At 39.0% G+C, this 17,613-nt stretch overlaps 1 protein-coding gene across 1 annotated transcript in view; it reads left to right on the top strand.

The window, feature by feature from the left end:
- LOC131479461 (centrosomal protein of 128 kDa-like) overlaps positions 1–17,613 on the top strand; it is a 105,064-nt gene that overhangs the window by 66,305 nt on the left and 21,146 nt on the right. Inside the window, 3 exon segments of the mRNA XM_058659962.1 lie at positions 1,437–1,496; positions 3,073–3,202; positions 8,530–8,681. Of these exon segments, the coding sequence (XP_058515945.1) occupies positions 1,437–1,496; positions 3,073–3,202; positions 8,530–8,681 (342 nt within the window).

Raw genomic sequence — 17,613 nt, 5'->3', positions numbered from 1 at the left:
GGATTCTCTGTAATGGGCCATTTATCTGGAAAACTTCATATGTAATTTTAAAAATAATTGTGACACTAACTTAAAAACGTGTTTTTAAGTAGTCACAGATCAGTTGGATGTTGTCCGCAAAGCATCCCGGGAGGTGTCCACGTGCCCTGCCTCCCCTCTGCGGTAGCAATGCACGCAATCGCTATACATGATCAGAGTGCTCATCCTGGGGCAATGCACGGAGTTTATGCTGATTCCAGGCGTCTGTGTGCACTCCTTCATATGTTGCTTTGTCTTTTTGGTTTTGAATTTTTGGGGGGCGGGGTGGATATAGATTCCCAACCAGCTTCAGAACGATTCCGTTCCCACAGAGCTTTGTCATGCTCCTCGACGGGCACACCTAACACATGCACGCAATTTAAAAAACTGCTATGTAGCAATTTATTTCTGTGAAATGGTAACCGGGATAGCTATAAATATAAGCATTTTAAATAGGATATATACATTTTTATTTTACAAAAATTGCTATAAAGTGAAAATAAGTAGCATAGGTAAGCTGTAAATTTTTAACTTAGGCCTCATTACATTTGTCAACTTGAAATAAACTACACATAGTCGCACTTTGTAGTCAGCCAGCTGTCCACATCATCCATGACTGTTTGTCCAATGAAGTATTGTTTTGCGAAAACTTAAACATCTTACTAGGAATTTGGACATTTAAAAATTTTAGAATTATGAATTAAGAATATTTGAATTACAAATTTTAGAATTATGAATATTTGAATATGACAAATTACCAGTTAGATGAAATATACTGTTTTAATTCTAATTTAGTTCATTTGACACTATACATTATAATTTTAAAGAACAAATTCCTTTATAATTGAGATTAATATGACTTAGAATGGAAGGGATTTGAGGCATAGATAAAATTCTTTATTTAGATGTGAGAGAATGCAGGCCTATGGGCAAAAAATACTCAAGCAGGATCACATTCGAGTGTAATTGACTAGATCTGAGCACTTGAGGGCTTGATCTGGCTCACTTTATATTATGGACTCAATATATAACATGTTGATACAGTTATTAACGTTTTTGTGATTAAAGTTTTGATATTTGAAACTTCAAAAATTCATAAAAAATCATTTTTTGCTACATTAGGGCTCTCCCTAGATGACCTTCATGTTGGTCACTGAGTATTCATGTAATATCATTACTATCAAATTGTTAACTTTATGTACCCCCCAAAAAAACCAAAAAAATCCTTGCCATTAAAGTTCTGTGTTCCATAACGCCTTGAAGTGCTCCCCTTCTCCGTTTATCCATTTATTCTTTCATACTCGCTGTCAGCATTTTCTGAAAACTTTTCTTTTTCTCCTCCTCGACTGTGTCCATAATAATTTTGTCTTTTTTCTGCCCCACCTGACGTACTTCTTTATCCTTTGTTGCAATTCCAGCTTGAACAGGACTTGGAGCTGACTCAGTCAGAAGGCAGCAGGGAGACTCTGCTGCAACAGGTAAGCCTGTGCAAGCTGCGAGAATGTGCTTCTGCCTCCAGCGAAGGCTGAGGCTCTGCTAGTAAATGCTTCTGTGAAAGGAAAAGAGAAAGTAGGTCTAGGCAAGTCTTTTCTTAGGATTGTATGTTAGCATACGTAAGCATAACTGAAATCCTTTCAGGAAGATCCTGAGAAAGCACGAAACACCAGCGGAAGTTCCCACTGTGCCAGTGCGTCTCGCTGATTGCGGCTCTGACCTAACACCTATCTCTGTTAGCATGAGCGCTGTGAAAGTAAGACTGGTTGCATACGATAACATTTTCCCAGCAGCTTCATTTTATTCGAAGAGGCACTGGAGGAGACAGGAGGAAGTGCAATGCATCAAACAGGCCTTTGCATCTACGACTTATTCCGAGTATGTTTTTATCTTTCATTCAAAATTTCGTGATAAAACCTGGCCCTTTTTAAGCAGATAAGGCTTAAATTTGAAGCATACCGGTTTTTGTCCTTCAGCCTATAATGAGAGTTGAGTGCTTTTGGTATTTAAAGGTCAGTGTCAGTGTGTGTGTGTGTGTGTGTGTTTTTGGGATGGAGCAGATGAATTTCTAAGTGCTTCACTAACTGTATTTGATAAAAGCCATTGATTGCACCTTGCTGTGTTTTGAGGTATTACAGAATTTACCTTCCTAATATGCCAGGTAGACACAGCTGTCAGGCTTCATAGCAGTATTCCATTTTTACAGTTGGTGCTGAGCCTAGAGAGCAGCGTGTGTTTCATTAAACTTTTAAAAATGCTCCTGACTTTGTCCTGTAGCCAGCGATCATGTGGCAGTAATGCTGGCAACGTTCAGACTTCCTTTTAGTGAAAGTTTGTATTTGTTTCCATTCTGGTTATTTTTTGGAGCTCTGATTTGTAATCTCTAATTTCAATTTTTGATGCAAGAAGAAATTTCTTTGTTCAGATTGTCATTGTGGCTTTAGCTGATGATTCTGCACTACTAATTGTGAGATGGTTAGCAAAGAAGCAGTACTTTGTGTTAGGAGGCAATTTGCTAGTCTTTACAAGCATCAAGAGAAAGAAAATAGTTCCTGACTTCAGGAGTTGATGGTTTATGCAAAAGCATTACTTCTTGTTTGTTTTGAGCACTATTTTGGTATAGAGTTGAGCTAAATCATGATCATTTTACGTGAGTTTAACAACCAGTGGTTCGGATTTCCATGAAAGAAAATAGAGAAAGTAGACAAAAAAACATAGTACTTAATTGGAGTGGTTTAGATTAGTAGAAGTAGAGTGACTTGAGTCAAAATAAAGAATTTCAAAAAATGTAGTCTAATGATTTGTCACAGGGGACAAGACATTTTTTGACAACTGAAACAATGAAGAATTGGTCCAGGAGACTGTTTTCCTGTGCTTGGTATATAGCAAGGAGATTAATTTAGCTTCAACTTGTATTTATAGTAACCCACTAGAAGTAAAATTCATCCCCAGGCAAGTATTGGTAACAATTTTTAAACTGAACTATTTTTTTTCCAGTTCTATTTCTTTGATAACTGATAAAAGTTTGATTTTTTTTTTTTTTTGACTAATTGTCCCTAGGTCCAGGAGCTGCGCACACAGTTAACGAAGGCAGAAGGCGACCGGAAAGGCTTGCAGCATCCAGCGTCTCAGGTTGCCAGGCAGTCAAGCCATTAGGACGAGCAAGGAGATGACTGGAAGTTTAGGAGAGGTATAATTCTGATTCATAAGTATGTGCTTTTCCCATTCTCTGAGTCGTGCTCCTTATTTTATGTTTATGTCATCTTGTTTGTTGATTTACTACTGAGTGTTCCCGGATGTTGATTTGAATTTAGCATCCAGGCTTAATGCCATGTCTGTCTGATTTTTAAAGTCATTTCAGTTATTAGACTTGCTCGTCTCTTGGGGCTTTCAGAGCCTGCAAAGCAGTGCTGGAGATTTTTTCAGTTTACTGTGCCTTCAGTGTGAATATACTTGTAGAAACTTGTCCTCATATTTAAATTGTAAGCATAGTTCCTTTTTTTCATTTTGTTTTGTCCTAGTTTTCAATATGTGAGCAATTGAATTAAGATCCTGTTTTTTTAAAAAGAGTTATTTATGTTTTATTTGGAAAATAGTTGCAGAAAAAGAAGCAGAGATACAGTGGGAGGTCGTTCATCTGCTGGCCCACTCCCCAAATGGCCATAGGAACCTGGAGGTTTCCCAATCACATTGACAGGGAGCTAATCAGAAATGGAACAGCCGGAAGTTGAATCAGTGCCCATATAGGATGCGCTTGCTACAGGCAGAAGTTTAATCTATGCCATGGTGCTAGTCCCAGGATTCCTTTTTTGTTTGTTTGTTTGCTTTTAAATTGTTTATTTGAAAGGAATAGTTACACTGGGGGGAAGGGAAGAGAAGAGAAAGTGTTACTTCCCTTCTGTTGGTTCACTCCTCAACTGGCCAAAGTAGCAAAGTAGCAGTGGCTGGGTTTGGGTCAAACTAAAGCCACCTACAATGAACACTATGCAGTTCTCTCACGTGGGTGGCATGAACCTGAGCACTGAATCCGATACTTGCCACCTCAAGAAACTTGGCTGGAAACGTGTAATGGACAGGGCTTCAATTGACAATCTGATCTGGGATGTGGCAGTTCCAAGAGTGACTTAGTGTGCTGTGCTGCAACACTTGTGTAATACAGCATTTGATTAATTTTAATTAACTATTATAGTTTAAATATCCCTTTGACAGCAAATATCAGTTATTTATACAGAAAACTTTGAGCTCTTAGATTGTTCATCAAATTTCCATAGGGCTACACATTGGAATTATCATTTTGTTGGATAGTGTTAGCACATTTGTTATATGTATTGATACTTCATAAAATACAGTTACTTTGGATACGTAAGTTTCTCAGGACTAGAAAAATCTAGCCTTTCTTAATTGATAAACTAATAAGGCTCTTGGAAAGCTCTGTGATTAATATAATAATGAACTCTTTTTTGCCCTCTTTTATCTGTTCTAGGATTTTTCAGGTTTAGCTGATACTTTCATTAATTAAAGACAATTGTGTATTTGATAACTATAAAGGGAGTTCTTTGCTGTAGTGGTAGTCTCCTGGTCAGATTCAAAGCAGCTTCTTTTCCCTTGCTCTGTGTCCCCTGTTCATTTTGCTCCTTGACTTCCATGTCTGTCCCTTTCTGCTTTTTCTGCCGTAGTTGTTTTCATTCCTTTTGTTGGAACCTCTTTTCTTTGTTGACAGTTTAAAATGTTGATTTTACCAAGTTCCTGTTCACAGATTTCTTGCTTAGCGTTTCTCCTGAGTGTTTGGTTTTTGGATTGTGTGCTGTCATGATCACCTGCCAGTGACGATGTTTTACTGTGCCCGTGTTCGGCCTTTTGCTGCAACTGCTCATTGAGTGCCTCACAAAATACTCAGCACAGTTCATCCCCTCTTCAAAATGTTTTTCTTTTCCAATATCAATTGACAAAATCTTCCTCTGTCTATATATTCTGGGCTAAAATTTGTGAAACTTCTCAGTCGTTATTTTTCCTCTCCATCTCCTTAGCCCTTCCGTGCTGTCTACTTGTGCCATCCTGTAACTATCTCTTGTTTTTCGTTTCTTACCTTACTGTCCCAATGTAGACATGCCTCGTTTCACCCATGTTATCCTTTGTCTTGCCATGTTTTTCCTCCTCTGCTTTGTATCCTGCGCTTCTAACATACAGACTGATTGTATTACTCCTGATTAAAATCCTTCACTACAAAACTTGTTTCCTGTGATACTCTACAGAGAGTTAGAAATGATTAGATGCACAGTTTTAACACAGATTACCTATAATCAAACCTTAGCTTTAATACCTCTTATTTGTGTGACCTGAAACCAGTTACATAATGTTTGTGTGTTCATTTTTGCCTCTAACAAATATGGACAGGGCCTGGCGTGATAGCGTAGTTGTTATGGTCCTTGCCTTGAACGCACCAGGATCCCATATGGGCACTGGTTCTAATCCCGGCGGCCCTGCTTTCCCATCCAGCTCCCTGCTTGTGGCCTGGGAAAGCAGTCGAGGATGGCCCAAATCCTTGGGACCCTGCACCCACGTGGTAGACCAGGAAGAGCTCCTGGCTCCTGGCTTTGGATGGGCTCAGTCTCAGCCATTGTGGCCACTTGGGGAGTGAACAATCGGACAGAAGATCATCCTCTCTGTCTTTCCTCCTCTGTATATCTGCCTTTAAAAACAAAAGAAGAAATGAGAATTAATACGGACAATAGGAATAATCACCGCTGTGTTGTTTTGGGGAGAGAATAATATAATGTGGGAAGCACCAAGCCCAGTGCCTACCTCATAGTAAACACTACTTGTATGTTGGCTGATAGATGCTGTCATATCCTGAAATATCAGTTTCATGAACACTGAAGCCTTGTTGTTTTGTGTGTAAGAATAGTTTCAACATGAACTTTGGAAGTCTGTTCAGACTGTGGACAGACACCAGTCTTTCCTACTCCAACCTTGAGCTTTCAGTTGCCGTACTGACTCAAGCATTCTGAGGTAGGAGACAATCCTTTGGATGTGGGAAGAGAGCATTTGCAATTTTATTTTATTTTATTTTGAAAGATACATATTTTTATTGCAAAGTCAGATATATAGAGAGAGGAGGAGGGAGGGAGAGGGGAAGATTTTCCTTCCTATGATTCGCTCCCCAAGTGACTGCAATGGCCGGAGCTGAACCTATCCGAAGCCAGGAGCTTCTTCTGGGTCTCCTATGTGGGTGCAGGGTCCCAAGGCTTTGGCCATCCTCGACTGCTTTCCCAGGCCACAAGGAGGGAGCTGGATGGGAAACAAGACGGCCAGGATTAGAATTGGCACCCATATGGGATCCCGGCGTATTCAAGGAGAGGACTTTTGCTGCTAGGCTACCGCGCTAGGCCTTGCAATTTTATTTCCATTTTAATCTTTATATTGAAAAAGTTTCATTATATATGATATATGTTTATATAGATGTAAAATATATTTATACTAGTATTTCATCTGTGTGTATATTATAAAACATACCAAAATATTTCGTTTCGTTGTGCCAAATATATATTAAGTGAACATATGTATACGTGCACATTTGTGCTTCTATAGATCATGTAATATTTATATATATTTTGCTATTTTTTGAGATTTATTTATTGGAAAAACAGAGTTAGAGACATAAAGTGAAATATAGAGAGCGATATTCATCCGCTGCTTCACTCCCCAAGTATCCACAATGGCCAGTGCTCAACCAACCCAAAGCCAGGAGCCAGTAACTTCCTCTAGGCTTCACACATAGGTGTAAGCCACCCAAGCACTTGATCCGTCTTCTGCTGCTTTCCCAGGAATGTTATCATGGAGTTAGTTTGGAAATGGAGCAACTGGGATTAGAACCAGCACTCGCAATTGACAGTAACCTGCATGATGATAATACTGGCGCTTATGTATATTGTATATAAATATCCACATATATTTATAAAATATATATTACATACAAATATAGTGTATATAATATATGTAAAAGTTTATGCATATATTGTGAGGCATTTGTATTTGTATTTGCCATTGAGACATACATTGTAAACATGCATATAAAAATATATTTATAAATACTAATGTTTATTAAATTACTAAATACATATTTATAAACTGGATAGCTTTATGTGTGAACAACTAAATATATCTTTAATTGGGAGATCTAGTGTGAGTTGGTAAGTAGGACCCATAGACCAAATTAAGACTTCTACCTGTTTTTGAAAAAAAGCTTTATTGAAAGACAGCTATTTCTTTTAATTTACACATTGCAAGGTCTTCTTTCACAATACAGTGACAGAATTAATAGTTGCCACATAGATCTTAGAGCTGAAATATCTGTTTTCTAACCCTGTATGGAATATGCACTCTGTAGGATACATTTAGAGTTCCCTCCCAACACAGACTCCCTGTTCTCTCTCTTTCTACCCGCATGCTCTGTGTATTGGCTATCTAGAACTACTGTGTGTATATACTTACTTGACGTTGAATTCAATGTTGTACCCACATACTTTATGCTTTTCCACATCCCTAAATTAATATTTGAACTCCATAGCCTTTGCTTGGGGAAATTTTGTGTTTATTCTTTAAGAATAATCGTTTCCTTCCTCTTAGTTTCTGACCGAGATTTCAGTTAATTATTCTGTTACATTATTAGCATTTCTATAAATGCTCAGGCCGTTCAGTGTTTATAAAGCTGTTTAAATGCTTCTCTATTTTATGTCTTTGTTAGAGTGCATAAACTTGATCACTTTAACTATCTCTGACCTTAGGATATATTTTATGGATGATGTACACATGGTTTGGTTGTGTTTTCTTCTTCCTCTCCTTCAGTTTTCTGCAAAGGAAACTTCTAGAGAAAATATGTTTATAAATTGATAATTTTATATTCCAATTGTTATTTTATTTTTGAGGAAAAACTTCTTTGCTGTGGCTTGGCTGTGTTTCTAGAATGCAAACACTGCGGGTGGCTTCATTGTCCGCCCTTGTATTTGAAGAGCATGTGGAACACACAGCTAGTATTCCCTGGGGATTGAAATGCCTGGTCACCTAATTTCATTCAGTGATCTGATTTTAGGTCATAGCCTTTCAGATAATTGGTGATCACACACACTCAGAAATCCATCAGTATCTCTTGTTGGTTATTTGACAAGAACATTTTGTTATGGAATTCTCTGAGGGAGTGGTGTGGGTGAACATGTCTTCAGTGTTTTTGTTTTTCAGGTAATGTAAAAATGTGAGAAAAATTTAATATGTGTATGATTTTCCTGAAATACATCTACCAGGAGTCAGATAAATTATAATCTCTAAGTATAATTGGTAGCAATCAAAAACTTTGTGGCACTTGAAACGCTAGACTGTCAAAATCTGAAAAGATTGTAAAATGACAGCATCTATTGAATCATGTTGGCTAGACTATTAAAGCAACAGGGCTCAGTGTCATTTGGAAGTATAGCTTCCTTTAACTTAAGGACAACTATTGACCTTCATATTCTCTCTCTTAAGGAGTAGAGCGGGAAAAACAGGATATGCAGAAGCAGATGTCCGATTTCAGAGTGCAGCTGAACCTGAGTACCATGGCGTCTGAGGTAGAGGAGGTGAAGCGGTGCCTGGAACGCAAGGACAAGGAGAAAGCGCACTTGTCAGCCCAAATCCAGGTGAGCATGCTGTGCTCAGACCCTGCTGGGAAGAGCTCAGCTCTGTTCAAACTTCGTAAGGAACTGTAATATAAATATGTTGTTCTCTGAACTTTAAGTTTTGATAAGTAAGTATATGTTAAGGAATAATTTGCTAAGATATAGACATTTCTGTGAATTCAGTTTTCTTGTATTTGGGTCCCATGGCTAGGGGCTTGGATTATTGCAGAGTGCCAGACAGAGATCACAGATGCAAGTAAGTGTGTGCTAATGAATAATTTACCAACACATAAACATTTCTGGGGATTCAATTTTCTTGTTTTGGGGTCCCTCAAGTTAGGGGCTTAGATTTGTCTCCTGTCTCATAGTGAAATCCTTGTCTATTATTAAGCTACAGGATATTTTCCATTGTAAGCCTTTCCTTCGCACAGAAACTTTTCTTCTGTAAGAGCGACAACAGTGAATTATCATTTATTTTGGGGGGTGGAACGGGCAGAAACCATAGTGAAAGGGAAACTTTGGATGCTTTTATTGGAACTGCAGAGGTTTTCAAATCCCGGCTTGTTCAGCATCAGTTAGTGTTGTCCCGAGTGGATATGGAGACCATAAACGGAACTGGGCAGCTAGTATTTCCGCTTGCCTTTTAGCCAGCCTAATGAGGTCATTATCAGAATTTATTAAAAATCAAAGGACAGGACCTCATAAAAGGAAATGGCTTAATGCCAATATGATTATGCAAATTGGATCAAATATGGGTGACACATTAGCAAAATAGATATGTATCAATGTGCCCCGTATCTGTTTTTATTAGTGCAGTTGTGTTTTAACTGTAATAAATTTGAACATTTGAAAGTTTTTCAAAATTAAAATGAAAGGTTCAAAATCAAAATGAAAGGTATAAAATTAGCGTAAAGCACCTAAGTTAACGTAACCCAGAGGAAATATGAATGTTACTGCAGCCTAAGTTTCTCTTTCATCTTATCAGCATGTCAATAGATAATATCTTTTAGATTTGCTTCAAGATTCATCTTATAAAGGTAATGAAATACAGGCATACTCCTCATAAAATCCTTTAGGTGTTTAGTAAATACTTAGAATAGCCGCGGTGCAGAAGTAATTATATCCTTTTAAGTTCTGTTTCATGGGTATTATCTTAGTGCTTGATCCTGCTGATGCAAGTACTAAATATGACTATTTTGCTGAAGTTAAGTCTTTTTTTTTAAAGTTATACTAATGCGTATTAAAGAGAGAAAAACCTCTTTGCCAGCTGTTCATGTTATCTGTTGATTCTCTGTCTCTTCGTTTCTTATCTTTCCTTCCTTCCCATTGTTTGCTCTCACTTGACCACTTTTGGTATACAGTGGAAAGAAGAAAATTGTTTCAGATATGTGGGCAGTGAAACAGTTTGCGGGAGAAGCCTAGTATGGCTCACATTCAAGAAGTTTGCTTATCTCCCTGTTCTAACTTAATAGCCCTGTCACACTGTCCCTGAAGTTAGGGAAGAGTTTGTGTTGTCTTGAATCAATTTGGACACATTGTACAGGATTTGAATATGAAACACAGTTGGAGAGAGAGGATTTTACTTACACATCCAATGTTAGGGTGAGTTCACCTATGTCCCAGGCACTGTTCTAGATGCTGAGCAAAAATCCTGTCACTTTGCTTTCTGTTGCAGTTGATATTGTGTAATTGATGCAGAAACTTTTGTCTCACTCCTAAGGGCAAATTTCTTTTGTACAAACACAATTTTTTTCCCCACATGCTATTAAAAACAAAAAGGCAGCATTCGTCTCTGGTAGATATTACCTTTAACTAGGTGCGTTTGTTCATGTGGGAGAGCGTGAGCTTTAGTTCACAGATCAACTCTCCAGCTGCCCCCGGCAGCCAGGCTGAAGCTGGGAGCCAGAAACTGGAGGAGAAATGGAGCCAAAGCTCAACCCTCAGCCCTGTGAGGTGGACTGTGGGTGGGGAGCCGCTACACTGACTGCCTGTCGTGAATCAATTTGACTGCTTCCTATTTTCTTATTGTTATAAGTAAAATAGCCAGGGCCTGATGGGATTGCTCAATTGGCTAATTCTTTCATTACAAGTGCTGGGATCCCGTATGGACACCGGATTGTGTCCAGCCTGCTCTACTTTTCATCCAGCTTCCTCCATATGTTCTGGCAAAACAGTGGAAGATGGCCCAAAATCTTGGGACCCTGAACCACATGGGAGACGCGGAAGAAGCTTCTGGCCATTGTAGCCATGTGGGAAGTGAACCAGTAAAGGAAGAACTTTTATCCTATCTCTACTTCTCTGTAAATCTGCCTTTCCAATAAAATGTAAGAAAAGTTTTTTTAAAAAGATTAAAATTTTAAAAATATAAAGAAAAAATAATGGTGTGTATATCAGCATTGCCACAAATATAGTTTTGTGAAACTTTATCTTATACCTTTGACCAGTGGTAAGAGTGTTGTACTGGGGCCAGTACTGGGGCAAAGCGAGTAGGGCCACTGCCTGTAGTAGTGTCATCCCATATGAACACCTGAATCTCTGCTGTTATACTTCAAATTCAGTTTGTCCCTAGGAAAGTAGTGGAAGATGGCCCAAGAGGTAGGGCCTCTGCGCCCATGCAGGAGCCCTGGAGGAGGCTTCTGCCTTCCGGCTTCGGACTGGCCAGGCTCTGGCTGCTATGGCCATTTAGGGAATGGACCAGCAGTTAGAGAACCTCTTTCTGTCCTCCCACTCCTGCCCTGTAATTCTGCTTTCAACTAAATAGCAATAAATCTGTACAAAAAAAGATATTATTGTAGTTTTATGAACTGGTTACTTTAAACTTGTTGTGTATATGAGTGAAAGAAAGTTAAAATTTCAAAAAAATAGCAGCTTGATTAGATACGTATCGGTTTTAGATGTGGTGGCACTCCCAAGTATGCCTTGTTTTTTCCTGTGTTGTAGAGACCGTTTGAATACCTTTATTCCCCAAGTTTACTCAGAGTGTTTCCTAGTGCAGAGTTTGTAAAAGCAACAGATTGGGAATTGCTCAGAATTTTCTTGAAGTTGAACTGATTATGGTTAAATTTCTGGCTTCCTTTCAGAAAGTATCAGATTAAGTATGAGGCCATTGCCATATACATTCTGTGAAAAACGAAGAGTTGCTTTATAGACATTATTAATTTTTAAATTGCATGAAAATGAGATTATTGGTCATGTCCAAGAATGGTTGCTGTAGTAATTCTTATTATTTGTTTTGTCATCTTTATTTTTTTCAAAAAGATCTATTTTATTTATCTATTTTTTTCCTTAAATATTTATTTAGTTATTTGAAAGGCAGAGTGACAGAGGAGAGAGAAATCTTTCATCTGCTGGTTCACTCCCCAAATGACTCCAGGCCAATTGTAAGCCAGGAGCCAGGAACTTCAGCCATGTCTCCGACGCAGGTGCAGGGGCCCAAGTGTTTAGGCTATCTTCCACTTTGTTTCCCAGTTGCATTAGCAGAGAGGTGGATTACAAGTGGGGGAGCTGGGATTCCAGCTGGTACTGACATAGGAAACTGGAATTGCAGACAACTGTGACAGACACTGGCTCCATATCTTTATTTTTAAACTAGATTCTGGCGACTCTTGTTTAGAACTTACTGTATAATCTTAACAGATAATTCATTTCCATCCCCCCCCCCAAAAAAAACCTTTCTGATTTCTGTCTTTTTATTTATTTTTTTTTGGCCTTTATTCCAATTGTTCTGTTTCTGTATTATCTTTCTGTAGAGTCCCAAACTGTGCTCCTTGAAACCTCTGAGTTATACTAGCCTTAAATGACTTCTTTTTGTCTTCATCATTAAGATTCTTGTGGCATCTTAATCATACTGTCTTAAAGTAATCTTGGTATGTCTTTTAGATTTAAATAGTTAACAATAAAATTGCAAAAGAGCAGCTGGAGAGAACCAGCTGCCCTGTTACCAAGACAGACTTGACTCTTATGTCATGTTTTACTATTATGTCCTCACATGTGAAAGCTTGTGCTCTCTGTGTCCTAGAGTTAATGTGACCCTGGAACATGGCTCATGATAGTAAAACCCCTAAGACAGCAGTATTGGAGCATCGCTTGTGGAATTAGCTACAGGCCTGCTGAATGGATACTGAAACACTATTTTCTTGTGCATATGGCTAGTCTCCCATTTCTAAAATACTTAGGTTTTAGAATTAGTAACCAAATCTTGGTGGAAGCAGAAACATAGAATCATTTCGTGTAAAGAGCTGCTTGTGCAGAGCTGAAGCAAGGCTCCCATCTGTCCACCTCTGTGTGATACTCTGCTTATTTACTCCCTGGTTGGTCCAACAGCCTTGCCCAGTGCTTACACTCTGAGCTGCAGTCTCACTTTTGCTTTTTCTTCCAATGTGTTGTTGTGCACAGACTTGGCTGTTGGCATTGAGATTATCATTCTAATTGGGGCCTTCTGGGAGCCACCAAGGTATGAATTAAAGGCATCTGTCCTGTTTTGGATACTACGTGAACATGGGTTAAAAACCAGGCATTCTCTATCACCCGATGTTCCTGTCTTCTCTGTAGTAGGTACTTATGTAATATGGTAATTATCTTTATTTAAAATTTTTATTTTTTGATGATTTTTACATAGTTGATTAGGGTGATAAGGGTCAAGGGCTACAGGAAAGTGGATGGGATCACCTTTTCCAAATTCTCTTTTTTTCCTTCCTGTATCTGGGGGAAGGGGGAAGATTAGGAGAGAAGCCATACCCAGCCTCCCAAATGCCTCTGTGCCCTGGGTCTAGCCACCCCACACCCCAGGGTCCCTAATGCACTGAGGTTCCTGCTCAAGAGGTTTTGTTAGTTCAACAGTTCTGAATTACTGCTGATCTCGCCTCTCCAAGCACGATGAAATCTCTCCAGAATTCACTGTTGGTATCATCCACCTTAGAGTCTCCATTTGCCCAGATTCACTGCCAACACTTGGCTGGGGTAGTTGATCGATTTGTTCTGTCCTTTGTCTTCTGTTGTAGTACCAGGTATCTTCTGCAGACTCCAGTGTACTTCCATGTCCTTCATGTGCATCTGGATATACTGTCCACTGCTCTGTCTAGATCACTGAGGAGGCCCAATTCTGAACCATGCACTCCTTGATCAGACCAGGCAACCTGCAATTCTCTCCATGGTTGGGGTTCTGAGTCCAGTGATTCAGTTGGGGGGATTCCCAAAGAAACTTCATCTGAGGTGATCCCAGACCTGATTCTTGTGTGTGCCTGACAATACAGGGTCTGACACAGTCTGTGAAACCCATTGCCACTTGACGCTGTGGCTGCCCACAAGCCATGAATTTGCCCAGCGCTTGGCAGCAGTGGCTGGGGCTACGGTCTCAAGCATTGAGTCCCATTGAGCTGCTGGCTCAGATGTTCCCAGCAGTTGCCACGCTGCCGGGTGGTCTGTCCATCCAAGCCCTGAGGACAAACTCACCTGGCCCCCTCACTAAGATAGCTGTGATGGGTGGAGCCAGGGAATCTGTGCTGTCGAGTTCCTCTCACAGTGTGTTTGATGTGAAGGGAGAAAACTCGGGACCAGGAAAGTCCTGGTTTGTCCACTGCTTGCCAGCGGTGGATGGGGCTAGAGCCCCATGCATTGAATCTGACCTGGCTCTGATGCCCTTAGCAACCACCACGCTGCTGGGAGATCCATCCATCCAAGCCCGAGGACAAACTCACCTTGCCCCCCATATGCTAATTATTTAAAAATTTGTTTATTATTGCCATCTACCTGAGAGAGAGAACAGTGGAGAGAGAGAGATTTTCCATAGGCTGGTGCACTTTCCAAATGCCCATAATAGCCAGGACCAGGTCAGGGTAAAGCCAGGGTCAGGAACTCCTTCGGTGCCTCCCACATGGGTGGCAGGACTCCAAGTACATGGGCTGTCACCTGTTGTCAGGGGACCTTTACTTTGTCTCACTATTTGTATTGTTGATCCAGGATATATATTTTAAACTGTTGTTTTACACTGGGGGAAAAAGAGTACAAATTGCTCCTAGAAACCCAAATGGAAGGAAGCAACATTTATTTTGCATAATTTACTTTTCAAATTGTATCTAAGACCTTAAATCTGTGTATGCATAGGAAGTCCTAAGTGCATTTTCTCCTTTTTCTAAACTCAATTTGAACCTCATTAACCTTGATAGGCTATTTGTATTCGTAAGATTTGCAAGCCTCCTTGATCACCAATTCCCCCTGATTTAGTCTCTGCCTCTGTGTTCCATCAATTTACTCTTCTTGTAAAAAATGTTTTTTGACTTTTAAATTCAACAAACTTCAAAGAGCGGAAAAAAGGCATCCAAAGTTCTGAACATAATTTAGAGTAAATGTGATAATTGAGTGACAGCTAACATGATTATTTATTAGTGGAAACTTAGGAGTATAGAGCTAGGATTTGCTTCTGAAAGAGAGAAGATAATAGAAATAACGATAAGAATAACTTTTAAAAATGTATTTATTGGAGAAGATATCTTGGAATGGCAAGAGATCTTCCATCAATGGGCCAGGAGTTGTATCTGGATCACACAGATATCTATCTCATAAAGGTGTCAGATGCCCAAATACTTGCTTTTCTCAGACCATTAGCAGGGGGCTGGGTTGGAAATGAGCAGCCAGGGTTGCAGGTGGCAGCTTTACCTGATTTGCCACAGTGCTGGCCTCATCAGCTGCCTGTTTAAAAAGGATTTATTTATTTATTTGTTTATTGGTAACGCATATTTGCAGAGAGGAGGTGAGAGAGGAAGAAAGATCTTCCATCCACTGGTTCACTCCCCATGACCGCAATGGCCTGAACTGAGCCAATCAGGAGCCAGAGCTTACTCGGAGTCTCCCATGCAGGTGCAGGGTCCCAAGGCATTGTATCATCCTTTACTGCTCTTCCAGGCCACAAGCCATGGAGCTTGGTGGGAATGGAACAACTGGGACATCTGGCTGAGCTTGAGCCAGATCCAGGAGCTGAAAATTCAGTGCAGGTGTCCCAGTTATGTGGCAGAAACCCAATTAACTTGGAGCATCTTTGCTGCTGCCTGTGGGAGCATTAGCACCCAGCTGGGCCCGGGTGCTGGAGTGGAGTATCAAGCCCAGATACTCTGATAAGGAATGTTGGAGTTTTAGCACCTCTAGGCTAAATGCTTGTCTCTTAAGCAAATATCCAGATTAAATGATAAAGAAAATAAATATTGTCAGTACAGTTTTCTTTAAGAGCCTGAAATCATTGAGCTCTTACACTAGCAAAGTTTCCTCTGACATCCTAGCAGATGATGAGTGCATACGTTCTCTCTATTCTGATTTTTTTTAGTAAAAGCAATGATTAACATAGTTGCCGTGTAAGTAAACATCCTAAAACTGAATAAACTTTTAGACTTCCTGGAACATTTAGCTTAAATCTCAGGTCACTCATCCATATGAGAATATAGGAGTTCTAGCAGTTGAGAAGACATGTAGCTTTTCCAGTTTATGTAAATTATGAATATGTCCATAAAAGCAGAAAGTAGAAATAAATGGAATGTCTTTCATTAATATATTACTAGCATTTGTAGAAATTAATAATTTGAGTGTGACCAATAAAATAACAGCTTAGGAATAAAATTAATTTTAAGTTTCTTTTTTTGGGTGGGGGGAAACCATAGTATTTTTGCACATATTTTTATCTATGAGTTAAATAAGTTGGAATTCTCTGTGCCATGTATGTGTGTGTATTTGAGAGAGTGGATGACTTAGAGAAGGAGAAGCAATGTAGGTTTTGCATAAAATAAAAATTATCAAATTATATATATAATGTTTATAAGAAAATTATGAAGACAAACCTTTGAAAATACTGAAAGATTTTATTTTGAAAAATGGGTCTTATGAAACAAAAGGAGGTATTCTTACAATATCAGAGTAATTGATGCTTTTTTATTTCTTCACTATCACATACCATTAAAATGGCATTAGTATTGTATAATAAGAAAATTGTAATTATTCGTACATTATTCCTGTAATCCTCGTGGTTACCTTGTCTTTAGAGTGACTTTCATTTCACAGCACCTCATTTTAAATAGCAAATTAATTTTTTTTGTCTTGAAATTTTTTTTAATTTTATTTTAAATTCATTAATTACATTGTATTATGTGACACAGTTTCATAGGTACTGGCTTTGCGCAAATTAATTTTTTAATGATATTTGGTTTTTGGCAAATTTCTACATGTATATAAAAAGAAATGAGTTTATATTCTGTGTTAATAACAAATGACAGCAGATCCATTATGGTCTTCAAAATGCTTCAATAGTACAGATTATCTTTGTGTAAAATAAAGCTAATTTATTTACATGAACTGAGAAAACATTCTTTTCCTTTTTTTAAAAAAAGTCTCACACCAGGAACATTAATGTGTTCTTCAAATGCACATGCATTTGACATCCTGGGGTTGAAAATATGTTTGTATCTTACAGGGTATGGTTTTGGGGGAATTTACAATGAGATGTTAGACACTAGTTGGCTCTTCCTGGGAGAAGATGAACATTTAAAAGTTCAGAGTTGGAGCAACTTCTGTTTTATGAAGTGGTTGGTTTTAGGTAGAAAAGGGTGATACCGAGGACAGATTTAGAAAGATCTGAAGGATACATGATCAAAATGCTTGGGAGTGTCAGCTGTGTGTAGGCAGCAAGGGTTGAGGGTTCGAAGATTTTGCTGAGAAAGCAAATGGAGAGAGGTTGTTCTGACAGTTACCACTCCACCCCCCCCACCATGAAATGTTTTCTGATTGGCAAACAGAGCAATGCTTATGATGATTTGATAGCCCTTAGGAGAGGAGGAGCCCTGCTAAATATCCCACACTTTTTCATCTTGTGTGCCTGAGGAGCCAGGACTCACGAGTACTGGAGAACTGAAAGTGTACTTAGCACTCCGCAGTGAATGTCTCATTGTGACATCTCTCTCACTCTCTATTTTGT

This window comes from Ochotona princeps, unplaced genomic scaffold (genome assembly GCF_030435755.1).
Source record: "Ochotona princeps isolate mOchPri1 unplaced genomic scaffold, mOchPri1.hap1 HAP1_SCAFFOLD_161, whole genome shotgun sequence".
In the NCBI taxonomy this organism is placed as follows: domain Eukaryota; kingdom Metazoa; phylum Chordata; class Mammalia; order Lagomorpha; family Ochotonidae; genus Ochotona; species Ochotona princeps.
The sequence above is the reverse complement of the archived record's forward strand: the minus strand, read 5'-3'. Positions and strand labels throughout refer to the sequence as shown.